A 24,905-nucleotide genomic window follows, 5' to 3' on the forward strand; every position below is an offset into this window, starting at 1 on the left:
CAGTGTAGCCTAAGAGAAGCAGCATGGACTGGTGGATAGAGCATGGGCCTAAGAGTAAGAAGGACCTGGGCTCTAATCCCTTCTTTGCCACTTGTCTGCTGTGTGACCTTGTCACTTAACTTCTCTATGCTTCAGTTACCTCATCGTAAAATGAGGATTAAGATGGTAAACCCCATATAGGACACGAACTGTGTCCAAACTGATTAGGTTGTATTTACCCCAGTACTTAGTTCAATTCCTGGCACATAAGTGCTTAACAAATACCATAAAAAATGCCGTCAGGTCAAAACCCTGATTTTAGCAGATGATTTTGTTTTGGGGAATAGAAAAGGCGACTTCTGGAAACGCTTCCCTTGCAGGAAAAAGTCACAAGTCACAAAAAATGTTACTCTAAATACTCAACTGGATCAGTTATTCCTTCATGAATTTTGAGTGGGTGTTCAAATACTGCACATCCTTTACGCACTGTGAATTTGCAGGGTAAATGTTACTGTAATTTAAAACATGATTTTTAAACTTGTAAAACAAAATATGAACCTCAACCTCTTGCTTGCTACTCAGATTTTTATTTGTACTTAAAAGTTTTCCAAAGATATTTTCTCAAGTTTTTATAAAACAGTGTGAAAATCATTCTTCTTATATTTTCCAATCCTTTACCTGACAGTACTATGATTTATGGTTTCAACTATCAAGAAATGCAATTTCAATTTCTGCCCACCAATTAAACAATATTAGAAATAACACCACTGCAACTACATGAATGAAAATCTTGGAGCCCAGATACAATGCAGTAGGCACTTTAAAAAAGAAAAAAATGGCACTTTTAGGAGCTAAATGAAATTTTCTTAAGTCAATTTCCAAATACACTGACAGTAATAAGTGTGTGAAAGACAATATTTTCCGGGTTGAAATTCACTTTTTTCAGGAGGCAAAATAAACTTGTAGCCTTAGTTCAATTCTTAAATCTACAGTTTGCATTACAATTTGTATCCTTGGTGTTGCATCTCAACAGCAAAGCTGATGATTAAATAGGCATGAACACTTACTGCTATCTCACGCCTAAAGACCGTTGATCCAGAGAACAAACCAGATATACAGGCACACAGATGGCTGTTATAGAGGGTAGTGGTACGTACAGCTGCATCTGAGATGTGAAGCTAAATCAGAGCTGGGTCTTCAAAGCTATAATTCATACATTTAAGTTCCTTTTCAAATGAATTAAAGGAAAACAGCCATAAGACAATACATTTATGGACTTTAAGCACTGTTAACTCAGAAGACTGTTTTAAATACAGCCCACCCCATCTCCCCAAGAAAAAAAAAAACACCCACCAGCATTAAAGAAAGCTGTTTCTCTTATTACTAATGTGTTAGGAGAAATTAAAGAGGTTAGGAAAATGATCTACAAAGCAATCTGTTTTAATTCATTTTTATAGACTGCTAAAATTCTGGCAATGCTCAACCCCTCGCCCTCACAAAGCACATGGTCACTTAGCTGTAGGCTTGTGCAATGCAAACAGTAAAAAGGATAAACGGCACATCTTTCTGTCACTGAAAAAAATAGGCCTGTAGAGTGACCTCTGAAGTTAGTAATTCATTCTTTGAGCCTCAAATTGGTCTTCTAAGAAAGCTGGTTAAACACAATAATTTCAGAACATTTGTATTCAGTGAATAATAAAACCACCTGCATATTTATCCTTTTAATGAGCTCTGGGTGGTTGATAAAGTCAAATATTTAAAACCTGCATCTTATTTCCAGGAATTTAGGGGAGGGAGAAGGAAGGAGGAAAAAAGGACAAAAAAACTAAGAGAAAGGGATTTTTTTTTATTGTAAAATGTGGTGAGATAGCAATGACTTATAGCTGAATTTTTGTTTTACAGTCCCAGACAGAACACATTGTGACTGAATGCACTTATAAAAACCAAAATAAAACAATGGCACACACTGCATGCACTATTTCTTTAAAATCTTTTTCTCTTGATAATTTCTGGTTTCCAGCTGACCGGATGAGTTTCTTCAGTCTGAAAAAGTATATGAAAGACCAAGACTACATTAAATTGTGATAAGGGAACAAACTTTAAAAGAACTTTATATATAAGAATATATATTATTTACAATACACTTTATTATAAGTCAGTGTAAACACCACTACGTACTCCTTCAAAAGTGGAAGGTACAGCTTTGCTTTCTTAAAATAAACAACATATTGGATTGAGGGAAGAAACACCACAAAAAGACAGCAAAATATTTCATTCGATAAATTAATTATTTCTTCGTAATTTTATAGTGTACTCCCTACATTTCAGGCAGTACTGTCAAGATGGTAAATACAGAAACCATAGTAAAAACACCATGCATTTACTCTAATGTTAATTTTCAGTACGAGTAATAGTGTACTAAATCTGTAAGCAATATGAATTTATATATATATATATGTATATATATATATTATATATGCCTTAAGTCACCATAAGAATAAAGAGATTGACAAACTAAGTGGCTCAAATGAAATCAATGCTAAAAAACGAAAACAGATGCTATTCAAGATAATACCCTTCCTTTCCTCCTCTTATCTGTAAGGACTTAGCCGTGGCTGATAGGCTGCAAGACAGTATTTGGGGAAAAACACAAAAAAACAAAAAACTAAGAGCATAATGAATGTCCCTGTTTTTAGAGAGCTCTGTTGCCACCCATCGAGGTGCCCTATGTCGGGTTTTCTTCACGATCTGCTTTCTCCTCTTCTCCCCCCATCATCATCATCATCATCATCATCATCAATCGTATTTATTGAGCGCTTACTGTGTGCAGAGCACTGTACTAAGCGCTTGGGAAGTACAAATTGGCAACATATAGATGGCTCCTTTCCCTATAGTCTCACTGGTTTTTCACTGTTTCTAACGCATTTTATCCCTGATTTGTAATACTGCAAAATTAAATGATCAAAAATTCTAAGTTAGTGGGATTTGGATTAGTGAGGTAAACAGCATATACTTTTAAACTATGTGAACACCACAGAAGTTAATGGGAAGGGGAAAAACTGCAAAAGAAACCGAACGCGGATAATACTTCATTATTTTGTGATAAGGCAAATTAGAGAAAGAACGAGTAGGCATACCGCAGTATCATCTTCTCTGTAGACTTTGATCGTTTTATCAGCTTCAGCGGTTAGTAATCGGCTTTCAGACTGGTCAAAAGCGCAAGCAAATATTCCCGATTCACTGTCCAAAGATCCAGGCTGCACAGCTGCATGTACTCTTTGGAAATTGTAACCGGTTCTCCAGTCCCATAAGTGCATAGTGCCATTATCCGCTTAAGGGGAGACATAGAAATGTTGCATAAGTGAAAATTTTTCTATAAATTCATATACCTGATGAATAAGAAAAATTGTCGAGCTAAGGACAATCTGTAAAGTGCCTACCATACTGTAGTCATTTAGAAAAAAATACATTTTCTGACAGATTCCCCGGTGATGCAGGTACAGGAAATGAGCAAAATCATACTTTACCTCCAGATACCAGCACTCCATCAGAATTCACAGCTAGTGTATTGATAATAGCATTATGGCCAGAAAGGTTTTGAATGAAGTTTCCATCAGGGAATTTCCACTGTTTAATGTTATCTGGAGAACCTGATGCAAATGTATAACTGAAACATGATTAAGATAAGAAAGAAGAAAATTAAGCAACTTTTTAGGAAATCACAATTAACTCTGACTCTAACAATTCACTCCAAGGTATATCATTAAACTATTTTTACACCTTTGAACTAGTACTGTTCCTGGATTTGACTCTTCTGGATATGAGTTCTATGTTTGTCTTTACAAACATTAACGTTCTTGCTGTCATTAATATGGATTTATTTAAAATTGCAGAATTTAAAATTTGAGAGTCCACAGTAAAACTAGCCACTGTAAAATCAGAATTATTTCAGCTGATCTTACGACCCTACAGATTGTTATAAATACGCAAAGTGTATTTTTGAGTTGCGAGACCCACAGAGGTCTACACCGCAGGAGTAAAAGCTGGTTTCACTTTCAGTTTAAATTGATTTCTCTGAAAATATCTGTTTTATGACAGTCATCTCCACTAAAGATGGTCATTTATAGGCATTAATTGCTGCTATGGTATATGTAGCTTATGAATAGAGCAGAATACTCCTGGAGTCTTATGCCTTTAATCAGGTCCCACAATACAAGTAACAGGAACATTAAAAATATGAACTTTTATATTTTTTTCTGCAACTCAGGTCCTTACAACCATAATCTGAAAAACCTATCGTTTCAGAGCAAGAAATTATTTCCATCTCCAAGCAGTTATTCCTTCATTTTTACGTTGAAACTGCTCAGAAGTCAGAGTGGTTTGGAAAATGATATGCGGCAAATCTCATTTCACTGGGAATGCTTGTTTGTGAGGTGATATTACATGGAGTTGAAGGCAGATAATTTTTAAAATAAATCAGAATTTTCTTATGTTCTATAAAAAATGACTGCATCCTGTTTGGCAGCTTTCGCTAACTGATGTAGGTTCTAGGTTATAATGATCTAGAACAATCTAATGATAAATTTCAATGCATGCCAATGAGTATGGAAGTTAAATATGATCTATGGTTGTGTACTCCCTCTCCCCTTTAATAAAATCCTTTCAGATTTCCTCAAGAGCTTCCTATCACCTCTAGAGTGTACACACTGAGAACATATATTAAAATGAAATTTCACCACACTTACTTCTATCTAAAACAGGGAAACTGTATATGTACAACCTATCAGATTTCTGGCATTTAACCAGGTACCAGGACCCCAAGGGAAAGGCTGGCTATAAGGCTCAAATTATCTCCTCTCCTGCCTCTGCTCCTTGCTTTACTTTCATTTTTCTGGCCTGGTACAGGTGCTGTTCAAGTGAGGAGACTGATCCTGAGACGAGGGTTAAAACAGTCCAATATGCATTATCCCTTAGCAACAGCTTCCGGTGCCTTCAACACAGTTGCCCACACTGAAAAAGAAATAAAACACACTTACTGTCTTGGATGTAAAACCACCGCTCTAACTGATTTTTTGTGATTTGTTAGAGTGACACGAGTCTTTCCTGCCACTAAATCCCATAGTCGTATTGTGGTGTCATGGCTTCCTGCAATGCAAAAAAAATGAACACTTGAGGAAAAGATAGACTGAAATTTATATATCAAAATGAAAGGATCAAAACAAAGGTACGTGAAAACTCAGTGTTACTTATTTTAGGCTAGGAGCTGTTTTACCTAGGTTGAGTCTACTGTCTTGACTTTTTAAGAAGTAAACACTTGGAGTATGTTAATAAATGAGATCATTCATCTCATGACTATTCCTTGAGATTAAATCCTTCAACATATAATGTGGATTTAAGTATTGTAAGATTATGCATCAATTAGTAAATGGTTTGGAACACACAAATGCAAAGAATGATGATTTATTAATTCAAACTGAAAATATTAAAGTATTCATATAAAACTACGGTAGTGTATTAGAATTTAGATTTTAGAAGAGAATTATCAATAGATATTTTGACTGGCCACAGAGCTGACTCTTGCAGATCATCTAATATACACAAACATCTAGTCTCTGGGACAGATAAAAACCACAGTATGTTTTATGCATTTCTCCACCATTTAAAATACATAATTCTTAAGAATCTGGATTATTAAAAAATAGACTCCATAGTATTTCTCTCTTTCTTGACTGTTCATTCATTCATTCAATTGTATTTATTGAGCGCTTACTGTGTGCAGAGCACTGTACTAAGCGCTTGGGAAGTACAAGCACTGTGGTTATGAGCACTGTGAACCCCAGACTGGACCAGGACTGTGTCTGACCTAATTAACACGTGTCTAACCCAGTGCTTAGTACAATGGCATTGCTATTCTTAAAGATGGCAAATGGGCCATCTTGTAAAGAGGCTACCTCATGAAGAAAAGGGACATTCTACAGGACAGTGGTACCTAGGTCAGCATTGTAAAAGCAGGGCCAGTGGGCTGCATGTGGCCCACCAAGTCACTTCTGGTGGCTGTGACTCCCACCCTCCACTTCTACAGGCCAAACAGCACACCTGATCTGTTTGAAAAAAAAATGATGCCTATACAGAAGAGTGCCTATCCCTCTCCCTTTCCTGGCACAGAAGCAGTTGGAGGATAATGTGAATAATCCACGTTCCATTTCTGGTGGTCTGTGGATAGCCACTGTAGATGTGAAACCGGAAAAAAATTCATCCAAAGGGGAGTAGAATAGAGGTTTTGACACCACTTCCACTCTTACGACCCCAAAACAGGCCACACTGAGTTATGTACAGGACTATTAAAAGAAATCTGCAATAGTTAATATAATGCGCTCCACTGGAAATTTTCTTAAAAGCCAATGTTTAAATAAATGAGCATTATTTACAAATACTGAAGTTCTTTACTTTTGGTGCTAAAACTCCAATGTTTTTGGCATTTTTTTTTTTAAAAATCAATTTCTCAGTTTTACAAGGCCCAAGCTTTATTAGTCTTGATTTCTTCTCTAATTAGTTTTTGGTGCCAAACTTAAAAGACCAATAATGCTATAACTATGATTTAACAGTGAACCTTCCCATTACTTACTACACTAAATAATCTAGGCAGTCCTCCAGTGGGCTGCTTCAACAGAGTCATTTGAACATCTACCTCACGGTTTAAGGCTGACTGCTATATATTTGAAAAGCTTAAGACTTCATAGTATTGATGATATCAGAGCACATTACAAATTAAAGTGCACCTTGAAGATACTTGAGAAATTTTTCACTAGGGCCATATGAATTAAACCACAATATGCCTTGAAAACTTTGCTATGTGAAAACTAAATAGAATACCTGTAATGATCTGAGGTTCTGCAGCTTGGCACTTCACTGTGGCCACTGCATTTGTGTGTCCTGCTAATGTATGCACGCTGGCTTTTGTCCTCACGTCCCAAATCTATAAACCAAAATAAATTCAGAATTTGGGTTTGATTATCAGGAGTGCCAATTTTTCATCTGGAGTACGGGGTGAGCTTGGGGCAGAATATTGGAGGCTAGGGCTTTAAGGGACAGGGCAGGAGAGAGGAAAAGAGAAGGAGAGGGGAAAAAAGAAGGAGGGAGGAAGAGGAAGCTGGAAGCAGGTGACATTTTGGCTCGAATTCTAGCTACTTTCTGGCCCCAAGGGATATGGGTGGGCTACTTACAGCAGCCTATTCTACCCCAAAAGCTGAGCTGCCAATCCCATAGAGGTGATGTCCCTGTTAGCAAATACATGCTTTTGACACTACGGTACTGGTTGGTGATTTACCACAGTGCTGCAGTCATCACAGCAAAGATAGGCAGGATAAAGTAGTCACAGGAACTCTCCCCCAGTAATCAGGATAGTTGCCATTAAATCAGCACTACAAAAGTCTCAGTACTTTACATCCCCTTTCCCCAAATTACAAGGTTTTTTTTTTGCTCACGGCTATAAGTATGTCACTGTTTACTTACACGTGCAGTTGAATCTCTGCTACAAGTTACTAGCACATCAATTGTTGGGTGCAAATCCAAACCATACACTGCACTTAGATGCCCATGGTAATGCCTAATAACCTAAACAGAAAACAGAAATTATAATCTAAGTACAAATAAACAAAACCCTGGATAAATAATGTTTTCAATTCAAATCTCCATATTTACCTTGTTATACTCGAGGTCCCAACATTTCACTTGTTTGTCTTCTCCACAAGAAAAGAGATATGGACTTCTTCCACTTACGATCACCCCTCTTACTGTACTTATGTGACCGGTCAATGAGAGTTTTAATTTGCCACTGGCCAGATCCCAGATCTACAGTCAAATAAATAAAAAAGCATTTTAGTTTTGGTTGTTATCCATCCAGTCATATGACAGCTGGTTTTGAAGACCTGCAAATAAATAAATAAGTCCTCAAATTTCGAAATAAATATTTTCACCCAAGCTTAGAGCCAAATAAATACGACAGAGAGGAAAAGTGTTTCATCTTTGCTTTAATCAGAAGTCAACTGGGGGTTAAACTATTTGGCATAAAATCAGGAGGGCTTTAAACCACCTGTTTAGGCAGTGAAGCAAGGATGTCTGCTCCAATGGCCCTTTCATTAATCATGTGTTGCTTTCAGCTTCATGCTGGGGAAGTGAGCGTGTACTTTAGGGAGAAGGCCAACTTTGGGGAAAGAGTACACCTCTGTCCACCTGTGAGAGACACACACACACAGACGCACCCCACCCACCGGCTTCCCCTCTAATCCTTAGCTTCTTCCCCAAACTACTGTGCCCAATTTAGAGCTCATGTTCCCAGGCTACATACACACCTGCTCCAACATTCGGGCTCAAGTGTTTGTGGAAGCAGTACTTGCCACTACCAGGAGTAGGATGGGAACCTACCAACCTGAGCCAGAAGATAGTGGAATCAAACCTGCTGCATCCCTTTCCTAAACTTGTTGAGCTACCTTGCCATCAAAAGTTTCAAGTGGGGACAGCCGCTACTCAAATTCCTAGGCCAACACTTCCATATCCCAGCTCACCAAAAGGGCTGTAAGATAGGGCAAAAGGTGGCTTTTGGAGGTCCTTCTGGGTTGTGTCACCAGACCCCTGAGACAATCTCGGAGCTGCTTCAGAGGGAAAAGTCCCAGGGGTAGATAAGAACCTTCCAGGACCAGCACTTGTGGCAAAGTTTAGAGCTTCTAAGTAGTTCCCTGCTCTAGGCCTCCAAGGCTGAATAATGAGGCTGAAGAGGAGGAATGTCTCATCACTCTTAGAACTGATGCTCCTCAGCACACCCCAACACAACCCCACAGTTTCACATCCATCAATTAACTGTACTAATCTGAGTGCTTACTATGGGCACAACACTGTACTAAGTGCTTAGAAAAGTGCAGTATCACGGTATGAATGCCATCCCCACCACATTCTGAACCTCACAGAGCCTGAAAGTATGAACAGCTAAGTGGGAAGCTTTAGGACCACATCGATATCCAGTTGTGATGATCCAAAGTAAAAGAACACCTGGTAATTGTTTAAAGGGAAATTCTAAAAATACCATTTATTGTTCAAATTGCTCATCATTCCTTACCTTTATGGTTCTATCTGCAGAGCCAGTAACAAACCACTGATTACCAGGTTCCACTGCAATGCACCTGACCCAACCTAGATGTCCACTGATGACCTTGAGATAAACAGAAAAACACAAACTCTGAATCCCAAGTTCCATGCTTATTCAATTTGAACCACCTCCCCAATTTCGACTCTCAGTCTTCCTGGTTCTGGAAGATAGGTGTAACCATTCCAAATTAATCAGATTTTGAAATATTAAACATTACCCCAAACCAAATAACATGTCTCTCTGTCACATCTTTTCAGCTGCAGTTCTGACAATACCCAGGGCTGGGGAGAAAGAGAAGACAGTGCATGTGCACCCACAAACCAGAGCCCAGAGCAATGTATGAATGAAAAGCAGCTGAAGAGGAGGAAGGGGCAATGAGCAGGCAGAATATGGGCTGCCAATCACAAAGCTGCTAAAAAGTGTCCTTAAGGAACAGACTTTGAAAAGGGAAGTTGGCAGAGATGTGAAGAAAAAAAGAGACTGGAAGAAACCATCGTTGAGAAACCTCAGGATATAAAGGGTTCCTCTGATTCCTTAGATTGAAAGTTTCCTTAATCATTTTTTTTTCCAAAAATTCCTTTTTCCTGATTTCTGGGCTTTCATTAAGTTTTCATACTGATTTTATGCTAAATACAGTTACAGTTACTTTTAAAAAAGATCAAAACGCAAAAACATCAATCTATTTGCCAAAGATTTACTGAGGAACTCTAAGTAGCAAATTGCCATTTATTGAATAGCACCAATCAATGGTATTTATTGAGTGCTGTGTTCAGAGCACTGTACACAGCACTTGGGAGTGTACAATACAACAGAATTGGTAGACATGTTCCCTGCCCACAAGGAGCTTACAGTTTAGAGGGGGAGATCAACATTAAAATAAATTATGGATATAGTGCCCCTCTAGACTGTAAGCGCATTGTGGACAGGGAATGTTTCTGCTATATTGTATTCCCAAGTACTTAAGACAGTGCTCTGAACACAATAAGTGCTCAATAAATGATTGAAGATATGTGCATAAGTGCTGTGGGACTGAGGACGGGGTGACTATCAAGTGCTTCAAGAGTACATATCCAGTTGCATGGGTGACACAGAGGGCAGAGGGAATAGGGAGAATGAGGGCTTAGTCTGGAAAGGCCTCTTGGAGGAGGTGTGATTTTGAAGGTGGGGAGATTGGTGATCTGTCATATATGAAGGAGGCGGAGGAGGGATTGTAATGGGTATTACAGGGAGAATAGTGGTATTATCAACAGTGATGGAAAGACATGCACTGAGTAGTTCAGAGGGAACACGTAGAGAAATATAATGAGCTTAGTTCTTCAATAATTTCAAGATCGTTTAAGTTCAGCTCCTCTATAGAGCTATATACAGAGCAAGGAGAACCAAACTGTGACTCTTTTTAACTTGCCGTGCCTCTCACACACATATGTTTTATTAATATTTTGTTGTCACAATAGCATCAGCGCCCAGAGTGGCTCTGGAAAGATGCAGTGTTCTCTGTCTCTCGCCCAGCACCATCATTCCCAACCCATCCCACGCCAGAACACCTCTCATTAAAGGAATCTCTGATCGCAGATCTGCATCTCTCAGCCATATTATATTTTTGGCTTGCGGATCTTCAGCTTGTGAAGCTTGGCCCCCAAGCAGTGGTACTGAAAACTAATCTGCAATGGCACCATACATATGTTTACAATACCTCTGTTCCATTCAAACCCTTAGAACCCAATTTTTATGCCATTCTAGATACAGGAACATTAAGCAGAGGGTATTTAAAATCAAGCTATGTGCCAAGAAATGCCCTGTACATTTCTTAAAACTTCACCAGGAAAGCTTCAGCCTACTCATCCACTGCTTCTGTCAAGATCAATGGGTGAGGATTTAAATCTATCTAACTTCAGTAAAAATGATTGTTGTCCGTTGTTACCAAAATAAGACTACGAGAAAAACCACTTTTTTAAGACTACAGAAGCTAAATTCACGGCACCCGTCAGTAACAGGTTTAAGACTCACTCGGTAAAGTTTCCATGGCGGGTGCCACTGGGGTTTGGGCATTGTAGGAGCTTTCTTTGCCATCAGTGCTGAGTTCTTTGTACCACCTGCTTCCACTAGAGCCTAGAGAGTAAACAAAGAATTAGACTGTACTTAATATTGCACACTTTGGTGGTGGCATGCCTTTTTGGCATAGATAAGATGGGGTTACATAAAGGCTTTTCAAAGCAATTTATTCATCCACTACTGAGGCTGCTAAGCATAACAACACTTTTTCCTAGGTCTGTCTTACCTAAGGGAGAAAAAGATCATGAGAAATGTGAAGAATGAGGGAAGCAAATCTAAGTGCTATCAAACCACATATTCAGTTATCTTTTCCAACCACCCAATTATTCTAATGCACATACTCAGGTACAACATCTTTAGGAATCTAAGTTGACATTTTTATTAATAACTCGCAAATAAATCTACCACTTATTAAATGCAAGATGAAATGCTATTTTTCATGTAAAGTGTTGTGAATGTCCAATCACCAAACATTTCAGTTATTAAACGTAAAGTGCCAAATGGTCACATTCTAGAGAAAAGCAGCATCCCAATAACTTCAAGTGTTTGACATGTAGTTTCACATTCTAGATAAAAGAGGTAACTGAAGTCTCCCTTGCTTGTCTTCTAATTGCAAATTCCACCACACCTTTTGAAACTTTGTAGTGGATAGGTCTAAGCTCTTTCTAAAACAGTCATTATAAAACGCATTTTGATATTTAGAAAGCCTACTATATGTGGAAAACTGAACGAATACTTGACCTTTAAGTATTTAATTACACTGCTGGCCATGGAAATGAGACAAAGCCTACATACAGCCTTTGGACACTCAGAGGCAAGAGGCTGAAGAAAGGGCATTAGAGTGGTCACCAAGAAATTATAATGTGTCCAGGCGTGTTGTATTAGTCATGACCCTCTTTCCCTGGTGGGCCTGAAATAATAGAGAAAGGGGTAAGAGGGAGGTCCTTACCATTGTATACTTCTTGCCTCACGTGGCGGGTGTTCTAATTTGTCCTGCCAATACGCGTAACTGCCGTATGTAAGACATTAGTTGTACCACGATTGACCATACATACTACTAGTACCCTTTACCCAAACAAAATCAAATTCTAGCTAGACAAACCAAAATACTAAACTACATAATTATACTCACAATTTGACCCTCTCAGACATTCACAATTCACCAGCATTACCATCTACCACATTACTAAAAGTACAGCTAATTTACGAGGTGAACCTTCACTACTAAAAACATGAGTGGGTCCCCCTGAGGCTTGCTGATTTGATACTCCCCCTCCTTCCTCTCTCCCTCCTCCCCTGCCTTACCTCCTTCCCCTCCCCACAGCACCTGTATATATATGTATGTACATATTTATTACTCTATTTATTTTACTTGTACATACTTTTTCTATTCATTTTATTTTAACATGTTTTGTTTTGTTGTCTGTCTCCCCCTTCTACACTGCGAGCCCGCTGTTGGGTAGGGACCATCTCTATATGTTGCCAACTTGTACTTCTCAAGCGCTTAGTACAGTGCTCGTCACACAGTAAGCGCTCAATAAATACAACTGAATGGTACTCAACCTAATATGAAGAAAGTATTTTTAGATAACCACTTGGGTAGAAATTCTTATAGTAACCTAAAGAAATGAGGTGGGAGGTTTTATTATATTATATTATTATATTATATTATAATATATTATTATTATTATCTTGCAGACTATTATAGCATAGTCTGCAAGATTACTTTACACAGGGATCTTACCATGGATAATCCAGGCGGCTGTGAGCGTTCGGCAATTCCAGCATGCCGGTAAATATCGCCTACGCTAGCTGCCGTGCGATTTGCATCTATCCTGGGGAGGAAGAAAAATGAGTGTCAAATGGTTAAGTTTGTGTTATTTTAAAATTAACATGTTAAAAAAAAATTTATATATTAAAACATGAACAGTTGCCTGAAGCACACAGTGTCCATTTTGGGAAGACTGGAATTAGGGAACTGAAGGTCAAATGGTTAAGTTCGTGTTATTTTAAAATTAACATGTTAAATACAATTTCATTTAGTAAAACATTAACAGTTGCTTGAAGCACACAGTGAACAACTGGAGTGAATTTTGGAAAGACCGCTATTAGGGAACTAGGCAACAGATTTTCAGTACCACGCACTTATCTGGATAACGTGCAGTGCAATTTTGGAAAAAAAAACGATTGTGTACCCGCAGACAGCAGTCAAGGCGTACATGACCAGGCCTTATCAAGAGCATAAATCCCACACTCTAGGAGAATTGAATACATTCTAAAAACTTGGCATTTTAGGTATATTAGAATACTTTTCACCATGTTGTTACTAAATGCCAAAAACTCACTCAATCTGTTGAACAGAAACAGCATATAATTTGCTCAGTGAATCAATAAACTAAATTTGAACGGAAGAACAGAATAAAATGGTGTGTGCATGGATGAAATACAAATTAAAGTGTTTAGTTTTAAAAAGGCACAGCAGCTGTTAAATTCTGTGCTCGTAGTCTTCAGAAGCGAGAAGGCTGTGCCCAAAAGAATTAGGCTTGATGAAGCTTTGGAATAAGCTGCTGGTTAGGAGAAGGGAGCACAGTGGAAAAAATAGAGACAGAAGAAAATTTAAAATGGGAATCACATAGTCATTGAAGAATATTATGAACCACCCTTCTGAGAACAGTTCCCAGTATTTAAGCTTGTGTTTCAGTTATTTATTTATTTTTTTTTACCATACAAGCATGAAAAACTGCCTCCTAGCAGTGACACTAGACCATACCTTCTTTCAACCTGGTTTAAGAATTTTGGTCAAGAGGATAATGAACAGAGGTGTCTCCTAGGATGAGTGCCTGGTTCCACATATAGCTGGCAGAAGCTGTTCACATTCTGTATGTGTAGGAGCAGTCCTACACTCAAGTACAGACGAATCTAGAGCAGGTAACACAAACAAGCTGAGGTCTACTGGTCGCCCTAACGCTCTCTACTGCAGACATAGCCTTTGTGTATCAAAGTAGAAAGGAATCACACCACAAAGCACGGCTTGGAGCAGTCTATCCTAGAGTTGACAAGCATTCTGGTTGTGATATCCTTGTGGAGAGGATAGAATTTGGTGTTTTACTTTAAATGAGTCAACATTTTACACCACAGAATTTTTTGTAAATCATACTAGCTAAGCACTTATTATATGCCAGTTTCCCAGTTTAAGTAGGAAGGGGGGATTTAATCCCCATTTTACAGATGAGGTAACAGACCCAGAGAGGATAAGTGGCTTACCTAAAGTCACACAGCAGGGAAGTGGAAGAGCTGGGACTAGAACCTAGATCCTCTGGCTCCCAAGCCCATGCTTTTTCCCCTGGGCTCACTGCTCCATAGATGCCCCTAGCCCAGTGTTTACTGGCCTCTTGAATGACCACTTAGTAGAGTCTAACCTTGTTACTGATAGACCTATTCTCAGGGTGAGGAGGAATAAGGAGCTAATAAGAAGTCTCTCTTTCCAGACCCACCTTTCATTTTGGGAACCCAGCTGGTGTGACTTTGGTCCTAAAGACATTCCAGACACAATGCTTCTGGTAATCTCATAGGCAAGCTTCATTGTACATGACAGACTTAACTCAGAGGTTTCATCTCAAAATAAATTTACATGACACTTTACAAAATGCTGGAGTGTAACAACCATTCTTACATGTTAAAAATAACAGGACTACTATCTTTACATGTCAAAGTTCACTCTTAAGGGTCTAGTTCAAATCAGGAAATTACATAATTTTGAAACATTCAGCAAAGAGGTAAAGTCCTCTGCATCTGCACAATCATTTCATTTGACTTTTAATCATCTTAATAGAAATCCCAGTAAAGTGGCTCTATCTGTGCCTAGCTTATTTTTATCATTTCAAAGACACTTGCTGAAGCATAATGTTGAAAGTAAATTACACTTTACAGTTAGAAATACATTCAAAAAAGTCTCTGTACCTGGACTGAGAAGGAGGGAGTGCTACAGCTAGTGATTGTGCAGCTGATTCACTTGGCATTCTTTGGATCTTAGTGTCTGCTGTCAGAGCCACACCTTAAAAAACAAACAACTATTAGCAAGTACATATTTTGTGAGAACATAAGCAATATCATCCTAAGTTAGACGGATGATCCATTCATGAAACCAGTATTTTGCCTTCAAAGAATGCTTAAAGGAATGGTTAAAGAACGAGCTTTGAACCTTAAATTGTAAGGACCAGTTAATTTGGGGCTCAACTCTGTTCTGTAAATTCTTAACCATATAAAGCAATCTCACAAAATTAAAAAATATTTGGGGGTGCTACTACTGACCAAATTTATTTTACAATAAACACCTCTTAGCTATAGTCTAATTTCTTCAAATATCCACATTACTGGTATGTAGCCAATTATTTGCTCAGACAGTTGAATAATTCACTTTATAAGGCTGAACCAAGACAGTTTTTACAGTTCTCCCAATTTGAAAATTACACAAAAAATTTTACATATAAAATTCTGCTCACCAGGTCCTGATGGATAGGGATGTGTTCCAGTCACCAAATAGTCAAGGTCTTGTCCTTAAAAGGGCAAATAGGATTTTAATGGACAATTCCTGCATTGCGGCATCATTCAGGACAAGGAGCAGTTCTCATCATCCTCTCATCTCTCCAAAGAGCGTCTGTTTCCCTGTTTTGCTTTTTTTAAATTTGTTAAGCACTTACTACGTACCACGCACTACACTAACTGCTGGGGTAGATACAAGCTAATCAGGTTGGACCCAGTCCCTGTCTCACGTGGGGCTCACCATCTCAATCCCCATTTTTCAGATGAGGAACTGAGGCACAGAGAAGTAAAGCCCAAGGTCACCCAAAGCAGACAAGTGGCTGAGCTGGCATTAGAACCCAGGTCCCTCTGACTCCCAGCCCATGATCTATCCACTAGGTCACGCTGCTTCTCCCCACTATCCTTTGGAACAGAAAAGTAGAGTCACTTTATAATATATTCCCCCATTGCGAAACAATATGTGTCAATCAATATGTGCCCCAAACTCCCCATTAATGATGGTGAGAATCAATCAATGGTATTTATTGAACAGTTGCTATGTGCAGAGCAGTGTACTAAGTGCTTGGGAGAGTACAATTCAACCGAGTTAGCAGACATACTCCCTGCCCTTATCAAGTGTATGGTCTAGAGACGCTTAAAGTCTAGAGGAGGAGCTTACAGTCTTGATGGGTGGACCCATCCCATTTTGCTTCCTCCCACTGGCAGCATGGCTTCCAGGCAACTGCTGCCTCTATAAAAGGGAAGGCTCAAGGGACAGAAGTGGATCAGAGCTACTCAAGAGGCATGAACACAAATGATCATCCCATACAAACTTCAATTCTCTGCTAGGGACCTTCACCTAGAACCATTTAATTAAAGTGAAGTCCATTATGGTAAAGGTACATAACCTAGAAGTGTTGGTATGATATTAAAAAGATAGAGTTTTATCATTTATGAGAGTTGGCCTCAGCAAACTTGGCAATGGCACCTGGAACTACCTCAGCTCCCACTTTTAGGACCGAGTGCTGCAAGAGCCCAGCTCTGTACTCTACTTCAAACCCCAGATCCCAGAGGCACGGGAGCATCAAATTGTCATGTGATGTTCCTCCCCGGTCTATGTGTAGAAGGGAGCTTTGGGGCAGGGAGCTGCTATACATTGTAGTCCTGGTGCTGCAAGCAGTGCAGGAAGATGCAGTCTCACTATCTGGCTGCAACACTCAGTTCATGGACAGCACAGAGGTTCTGCTCCAAGATACCTACTGCATAATTTACTGGGCTGCAATTAGTGCACACCTGAGTGGCAAATGGCATCACCCTGCTTACTTGTAGAAACTGTTTCGGTGACTGTTATTTTCCAGACCTCTATTTTGTGGAATGCAAACATAGCTATTACTGAGTTTTTATATAGAGATATATATTTACAAAAGCTGACAACCCAATCAGCTCAAAACTATTTGCAAACCCCGGATAAATGTTATACTAACCTTGATTTGCAGGATACTGTTTGTGCCCATAAGGATCCACTGAACTCTGTGAACCTTTCTCTCTAAAATTTTCTTTCACAATGGGCATGTGTAATACAGGGCCATATTCTGTACGGAGCTTCACTGACATCTTTAGCTTGTGGCTAGGAAACCAAAGACCAGTAAGACTATAGAGAAAACATCTGTGGATATTTGAGCTTGTTTTTAAAATATCCTGAAAAATGTTCCATTTAGCACATTTTCATCAATCTGAGGTATTCTTTTTGCAACCAGAGTGCAGGTTCTACCCCAGAGATTCCAAATAGGGGTCACTTTGGCTGTAAATGGTTTCTGTATTATTCTTGCATGCACAATGCAAGAGTGCATCCCAGCCTGGCTACTTACTGTGCCAGAGGGAACATACCTGGCAGAGACAAGAGACTGCAAGTAGCACTGGGCCACCACCAGCACTATAATCCATTCCGTCACAAGGGTCCTCAGACCTTGATGCCTTTGTACCCATGACTGAGGCACATCTATTGTTTTTGATGGGAAACTACCAACAGCTACCCAAGAACGACTGTTAAACTAATTTAGCAAGTAAAATCTGGTAAATAATTTTAGCATTTTCTTCAACGACACTGTTTCTGAAAGTTGAAGCACTAACAAGAGCTCAAGGTGCCTCTACTTTTAACAATTTACAAAATATGCATAAACTGAAGAACTGAAGAAGGGGACACATCTGAAAACTGACTGTTATTGAAAACTGACTGTGGAGTTACATTATTAATATGGAATGCCATGAAACGCCTGAATGAAACAGTCTTAATGGATCTCTTTTCCTTCCTTATGATTATAACAGCTTCAATTCTAATAATACCAGACTGAACAAACTGTGGGTTTCCAATCAGATGAAATACTTAAAAAAATTCAGATGGTTAAGTAGCTATTCATTTATTCAATTGTATTTCTTGAGCGCTTACTGTGTGCAGAGCACTGTACTAAGCGCTTGGGAAGTACAAGTTGGCAACATATAGAGACGGTCCCTACCCAAAAGCGGGCTATGTTCAATACTCCTCCTCAAAATGAAATCCACAATATTAGACCCTTCAGTAATTCAGAAGACTGACATCACACTTACCTCTCTTCATCTAACTGCACAGGCTTTGCATTATCAGCCACAAACATGTCATGGGTCCTCTTCAATGATCTGAACACAAGAGTGTGGACAGAGTGTTTCTGCACCTCCTGGGAAGAAGTTTAATTATTCAGTGCAAATAAATTACAATGGCAATCTAAAATATGAAGATTGAGATCATTTTAAACACTTCCAAATTCTACATAAAATACCACATATTGAATATACCAGTACTAAGGAAACTGGCAGTCACGTAACATGTTTCAGAGTGTAGATTCCTTGAGATCAAAGCTCAAGTCTACTAATTCTATTGCACTCTCCCAGGTGCCTCGTAGTTTTGCATCCAGAAGGTGCACAAATAATGTTGTCTGATTGATGATACGTAAGTTCAATTTAATGGATAACTTCAGATTCGTGAATTTGTTTTAGAAATCTACACTCTAAGATGCCGCCAAGTCTAATGAGCTGCAAATTCTACTGGTCTGTAGTATCTTATTCCCTTGCCTTGCATCTTTTTATTACATGCTTTATTACATTTTCCTTACAAGATTTGCATATAACACACCCCATAAATTGACACAAGTAGATCCCGTATAAGGAGAAAGACTTGTGTGAATGGCATAGGTCAAACCATGATGCTGCTTCGTTTCCCAACCTCTGCCGCGTTCTTACTGTACCGTACAATGTGTCTTCACAACTTTACAGTGTTTCCATAAAATAATAATGAATTTTGAAGGAATGAAGCATCCAATAGTAGTGGATATAATGATATAGGAAGTTGTGTTGAAATATGTCAGTTGTGGTTAATATCTTTGAACAATCTACCTCCAAATCAATGAATTCTCTTGAATCAATGGTTACTATAACATGATTTCCCCCAGAACATGAGGTTAAGAACACAACTACCACATCTGAGTAGATATGACTATACTTGACCCAGTGGCTGGCTGTTAATGTTGCAGTCTAACTGGAGGTATAGGTGAAGAGAAGATGAATATGCACATGTTCTTCTCTGCATGACTGCTCTATATTTGTGCACAAATAAAATCTTAAAGTTTATGTAAATTTAACTTCACTTTAAAAAAGATGTAATCTGGGATATTATTTCTCATTAACTTCTTAGTTAAAAAATACTTTATTATAATAAGATCAAAACTCTCAACTACAGAGATTTTTGAAAAAAATTATAAGGAGTAAACAAGTTGAGCAGCTTTTAAGGTCAGTCTGAGCTTACCAACTCTGCCACTGATGGTTTCCCACTACTAATAATGCTGAAAGGATGGGGGACATAAGGAATTGACCAGTGCAGGTTCAAAGGATAAATGAATGCGCAGAGAGTGGTTAGGGAAAAGGTTAGGGAGGTTAAAACGAATATCCTTAGAAGTTAGTCAGGAAAGGCAACCAACTTGATCTCCCCAGTATCCTGTTCATACTGTTGCAACAGAATACTTGGCTGCATGAACCAGTGGTCTGATCCAATAACGGCATTCATGGCTTTATGTATAGCTGGGCATCACATTTTGTCTTCTAGCTAGAATAATAAATACCTCAAAAAAATCTGATAATACAGTATTTTAAAAATGAGACATTACACCGAGCCTTAAAAATCCATGCAGTACTCTGGGCAAAAATCTCTCCTGTCAGTATTATCTGAGGGGCTCTCAGGTACACTGAATTTTAACTACATTAACTATCGCTTACTAAAGCGTCACTTCCCAAAGAAATTGGAAGTACATATATTCCAAGGAATAAGCAAATGGGAATAGTGGTAAAAAGGAATTACTTAAAACATAATTCCTTAGGAGGCTACTACTACTTTGTTCATTTTTCTTTTACAAATGAAACCACCAGTTTGTAGGCTGCCTAGTAAACCATGCAAAGTTAGCAACTGTCTCCTTTCGTTGGATTTTTTTTCTTTTAAATCAGAGGACTAACTACGTCTCCAAACGAAGAAGCGCCCACAGCATGCCAACAGCGTGGGCCGCGAAACCATAACTACCTTTTTTTAATCCCTTGAGGCGATGCCTCCAGGTCAAAGCTCTGCACTGCGGCTGCCTGCAAGTAACTATTCTAAGGATTGCCAACCTGGCACCTTCTACAATCACCTTGGAATTTGAAAGGCAAAAATTATGAGAGACTGTAAAAGGGGCAAGAAATGTCTCAGCTACTTCAGGGACGGTAAGGGGAAGAAATGCAGGGGAAGCAACAGGAAGAGAGGGGCCATCAAAGCCTGTACCAAACCCAGGCTTCACCGAACAAGCCCAAGCCTTCTGCAGGCAGTTTATCCACTCATTCATTCTTTCCAATGTACTAGTTGCTGTGTGCACAGCACTGTGCTAGGTGCTTGGCAAAGAACAGTACAACGATAAACAGTGACAATCCCTGCCCACAACGAGCTCACACACTGGAGAAGCTGCATGGCTTAGTGGAAAGAGCCCGGGCTTGGGAGTCAGAGAACGTGGATTCTAATCCCAGCTCTGTCGCTCATCTGCTGTGTGACCTTGGGCAAACCACTTAACTTCTCTGTGCTTCAGTTACCTCATCTGTAAAATGGGGATTAAGACTGTGAGTCCCATGTGGGACAACCTGATTACCTTGTATCTACCCCAGCGCTTAGAACAGTGCTTGGCACATAGTAAATGCTTAACAAATACCATTATTACCATTATTATTGCCACTCATCGTCATTCAGTCATTCATCATTCGTATTTACTGAATATTCAATATTCAATTTAATTAATGAATTGAATGAATTTATTGAGCGCTTACTGTGTGCAGAGCTCTGTACTAAGCGCTTGGGTCCTCTGCTGGGCAAGAAGTCCGTTGGGCCTGGCCTGCAGCGGGAACCCAGGCCGCGGGGTTCATTCATTCATTCGTATTTCTTGAGCGCTTACTGTGTGCAAAGCACTGTACTAAGCGCTTCGGAAGTACAAGTCGGTAACATATAGAGACGGTCCGTAACCAACAACGGGCTCACAGTCTAGAAGGGGGAGACGGGGAGGTGAAGGAGGCTGCCTCCTTCACCTCGGGAGGTCACAAGCGCTTAGTACAGTGCTCTGCACACAGTAAGCGCTCCTTAAATACGATTGAATAAATGAAGTCGGTCCCTCCCGCCCCGCCCCATGATGATGATGATGACGATGACCCAACAACGGGCTCACGGTGTAGATGTGAGCGTCTGCACACCGTAAGCGCTCAATAAATACGATTGATGATGATGATGACCCAACAACGGGCTCACAGTGTAGATGTGAGCGATCATCATCATTAATCGTATTCATTGAGCGTTTACTATGTGCAGAGCACTGGACTAAGCGCTTGGGAAGTCCAAGTTGGCAACATATAGAGACAGTCCCTACCCAGCAGTGGGCTCACAGTCTAAAAGGGGGAGACAGAGAACAAAACCAAGCATACTAACAAAATAAAATAAATAGAATAGATATGTACAAGTAAAATAAATAAATAAATAAATAGAGTAATAAATCATCATCAATTGTATTTATTGAGCGCTTACTATGTGCAGAGCACTGGACTAAGCGCTTGGGAAGTCCAAGTTGGCAACATAGAGAGACGGTCCCTACCCAACAGTGGGCTCACAGTCTAAAAGGGGGAGACAGAACAAAACCAAGCACACTAACAAAATAAAATAAATAGAATAGATAGGTACAAGTAAAATAAATAAATAAATAGAGTAATAAATCATCATCATCATCAATCGTATTTATTGAGCGCTTACTGTGTGCAGAGCACTGTACTAAGCGCTTGGGAAGTACAAATTGGCAACATATAGAGACAGTCCCTACCCAACAGCGGGCTCACAGTGTAAAAGGGGGAGACAGAGAACAAAACCAAACATACTAACAAAATAAAATAAATAGAATAGATACGTACAAGTAAAATAGAGTAATAAATCATCATCAATCGTATTTATTGAGCGCTTACTATGTGCAGAGCACTGTACTGAGCGCTTGGGAAGTCCAAGTTGGCAACATATAGAGACAGTCCCTACCCAGCAGTGGGCTCACAGCCTAAAAGAGGGAGACAGAGAACAAAACCAAGCATACTAACAAAATAAAATAAATAGAATAGATATGTACAAGTAAAATAAATAAATAAATAAATAGAGTAATAAATCATCATCAATTGTATTTATTGAGCGCTTACTATGTGCAGAGCACTGGACTAAGCGCTTGGGAAGTCCAAGTTGGCAACATAGAGAGACAGGCCCTACCCAACAGTGGGCTCACAGTCTAAAAGGGGGAGACAGAGAAGAAAACCAAGCATACTAACAAAATAAAATAAGTAGAATAGATATGTACAAGTAAAATAAATAGAGTAATAAATATGTACAAGCATATATACATATCTACAGGTGCTGTGGGGAAGGGAAGGAGGTAAGATGGAGCTACTCTCCCATCTTTCCCAGCAGTCTCCTCAGAGGAGCTCTCCTCCCTCCTCTCCAGTGCTCCTCCGGCCCCCTGTGCTTCTGACCCCATTCCCTCTCATCTCACGAAATCTCTCGCCCCGTCCCTCCTCCCCCGCTTCACTTCCACATTCAACCGCTCACTCTCCACTGGTTCCTCCCCCTACTGAGCGCTCACCTCCTCCAGGAGGCCTTCCCAGACTGAGCCCCCTCCTTCCCCTCCACGCCCCCCGGCCCTCCCTCCTCCCCCCCCCCCCCCCGCACCTGTACATATGTCTGTACAGATTTATTGCTCTATTTATCTTACTTGTACATATTTACTACTCTATTTGTTTTGTTTTGTTAATATGTTGGGTTTTGTTGTCTGGCTCCCCCTTCTAGACTGTGAGCCTGCTGTTGGGTAGGGACTGTCTCTATATGTTGCCAACTTGGACTTCCCAAGCGCTTAGTCCAGTGCTCTGCACACCGTAAGCGCTCAATAAATACGACTGATGATGATGATGATGACGACCCAACAACGGGCTCACAGTGTAGATGTGAGCGAACATCGCCATCATCATCAATCGTATTTATTGAGCGCTTACTGTGTGCAGAGCACTGGACTAAGCGCTTGGGAAGTACAAGTTGGCAACATATAGAGACAGTCCCTACTCAACAGTGGGCTCACAGTCTAAAAGGGGGAGACAGAGAACAAAACCAAGCATACTAACAAAGTGAAATAAATAGAACAGATAGGTACAAGTAAAATAAATGAATAAATAATAGAGTAATAACTCATCATCATCAATCGTATTTATTGAGCGCTTACTATGTGCAGAGCACTGGACTAAGCACTTGGGAAGTCCAAGATGGCAACACACAGAGACAGGCCCTACCCAACAGTGGGCTCACAGTCTAGAAGGGGGAGACAGAGAACAAAACCAAGCATACTAACAAAATAAAATAAATAGAATAGATAGGTACAAGTAAAGTAAATAAATGAATAGAGTAATAAATCATCATCAATCGTATTTATTGAGCGCTTACTATGTGCAGGGCACTGGACTAAGCGCTTGGGAAGTCCAAGTTGGCAACATATAGAGACAGGCCCTACCCAACAGTGGGCTCACAGTCTAAAAGGGGGAGACAGAGAACAAAACCAAGCATACTAACAAAGTAAAATAAATAGAATAGATATGTACAAGTAAAATAAATAGAGTAATAAATCATCATCAATCGTATTTGAGCGCTTACTATGTGCATCAATCGTATTTATTGAGCGCTTACTATGTGCAGAGCACTGGACTAAGCGCTTGGGAAGTCCAAGTTGGCAACACATAGAGACAGGCCCTACCCAACAGTGGGCTCACAGTCTAGAAGGGGGAGACAGAGAACAAAACCAAGCATACTAACAAAATAAAATAAATAGAATAGATATGTACAAGTAAAATAGAGTAATAAATCATCATCAACCGTATTTATTGAGCGCTTACTGTGTGCAAAACGCTGTATTAAGCGCTTGAGAAGTACAAGTTGGCAACATATACAGTCCCTACCCAACAGTGGGCTCACAGTCTAAAAGGGGGTGACAGAGAACAAAACCAAGCATACTAACAAAATAAAATAAATAGAATAGATAGGTACAAGTAAAATAAATAGAGTAATAAATCATCATCATCAGTCGTATTTATTGAGCGCTTACGGTGTGCAGGGCACTGTACTAAGCGCTTGGGAAGTCCAAGTTGGCAACATATAGAGACAGTCCCTACCCAACAGTGGGCTCACAGTCTAAAAGGGGGAGACAGAGAACAAAACCAAACATACTAACAAAATAAAATGAATAGAATAGATAGGTACAAGTAAAATAAATAGGGTAATAAATATGTACAAACATACATACAAATCTACAGGTGCTGTGGGGAAGGGAAGGAGGTAAGATGGGGGGGATGGAGAGGGGGATGAGGGGGAGGGGATGGGCTGAGGCGGCGGCCTAGGGTGGCGCGCGCGCGCTCGCCTCAGGGCCCGAAGTGCCGCCCGCCGCGCGGGCTCCCCGTCGGGGGACGGGCGGAGGGAAGGAGGGAGGGCGGGAAGCGGGGGAGCCGCATGTCGGCCCCCGGGACACTCACCTCCACCATAGCTCCGGCCGGGGGGCCCCGACGGAACGGGAACGGCTCCGCCGACGGCCGCCGCCACCCTCCTCAGCACCGC

The 24,905-nt window shown here is 39.9% G+C and overlaps 1 protein-coding gene across 1 annotated transcript; it reads right to left on the reverse strand.

The window, feature by feature from the left end:
• Window positions 1-1,805: 1,805 nt before the first annotated feature.
• PLRG1 (pleiotropic regulator 1) lies at window positions 1,806-24,905 on the reverse strand. The gene is made up of 15 exons (XM_038755140.1): window positions 24,824-24,905; window positions 18,299-18,405; window positions 17,179-17,321; window positions 15,676-15,729; window positions 15,134-15,227; window positions 12,918-13,008; window positions 11,129-11,230; window positions 9,092-9,184; window positions 7,681-7,830; window positions 7,492-7,593; window positions 6,853-6,955; window positions 5,016-5,124; window positions 3,507-3,646; window positions 3,117-3,310; window positions 1,806-2,022 (listed from the first exon to the last, which is right to left on the reverse strand). The coding sequence occupies exons 1-15, from the start codon at window positions 24,830-24,832 to the stop codon at window positions 1,963-1,965; spliced, it is 1,551 nt and encodes a 516-aa protein (XP_038611068.1). The 5' UTR covers window positions 24,833-24,905; the 3' UTR covers window positions 1,806-1,962.

Source organism: Tachyglossus aculeatus, chromosome 12 (assembly GCF_015852505.1).
Source record: "Tachyglossus aculeatus isolate mTacAcu1 chromosome 12, mTacAcu1.pri, whole genome shotgun sequence".
In the NCBI taxonomy this organism is placed as follows: Eukaryota; Metazoa; Chordata; class Mammalia; order Monotremata; family Tachyglossidae; genus Tachyglossus; species Tachyglossus aculeatus.

What these genes read in the sequence shown, in the direction of transcription:
- PLRG1 (XM_038755140.1), bottom strand. An exon ending in GCAGAGATTCAACTGCACGT is followed by an intron (nt 6,956 to 7,491) that starts GTAAGTAAACAG and finishes TTTGGTTTATAG; the next exon opens with ATTTGGGACGTGAGGACAAA. An exon ending in GTGGTTTTACATCCAAGACA is followed by an intron (nt 3,647 to 5,015) that starts GTAAGTGTGTTT and finishes ATCATGTTTCAG; the next exon opens with TTATACATTTGCATCAGGTT.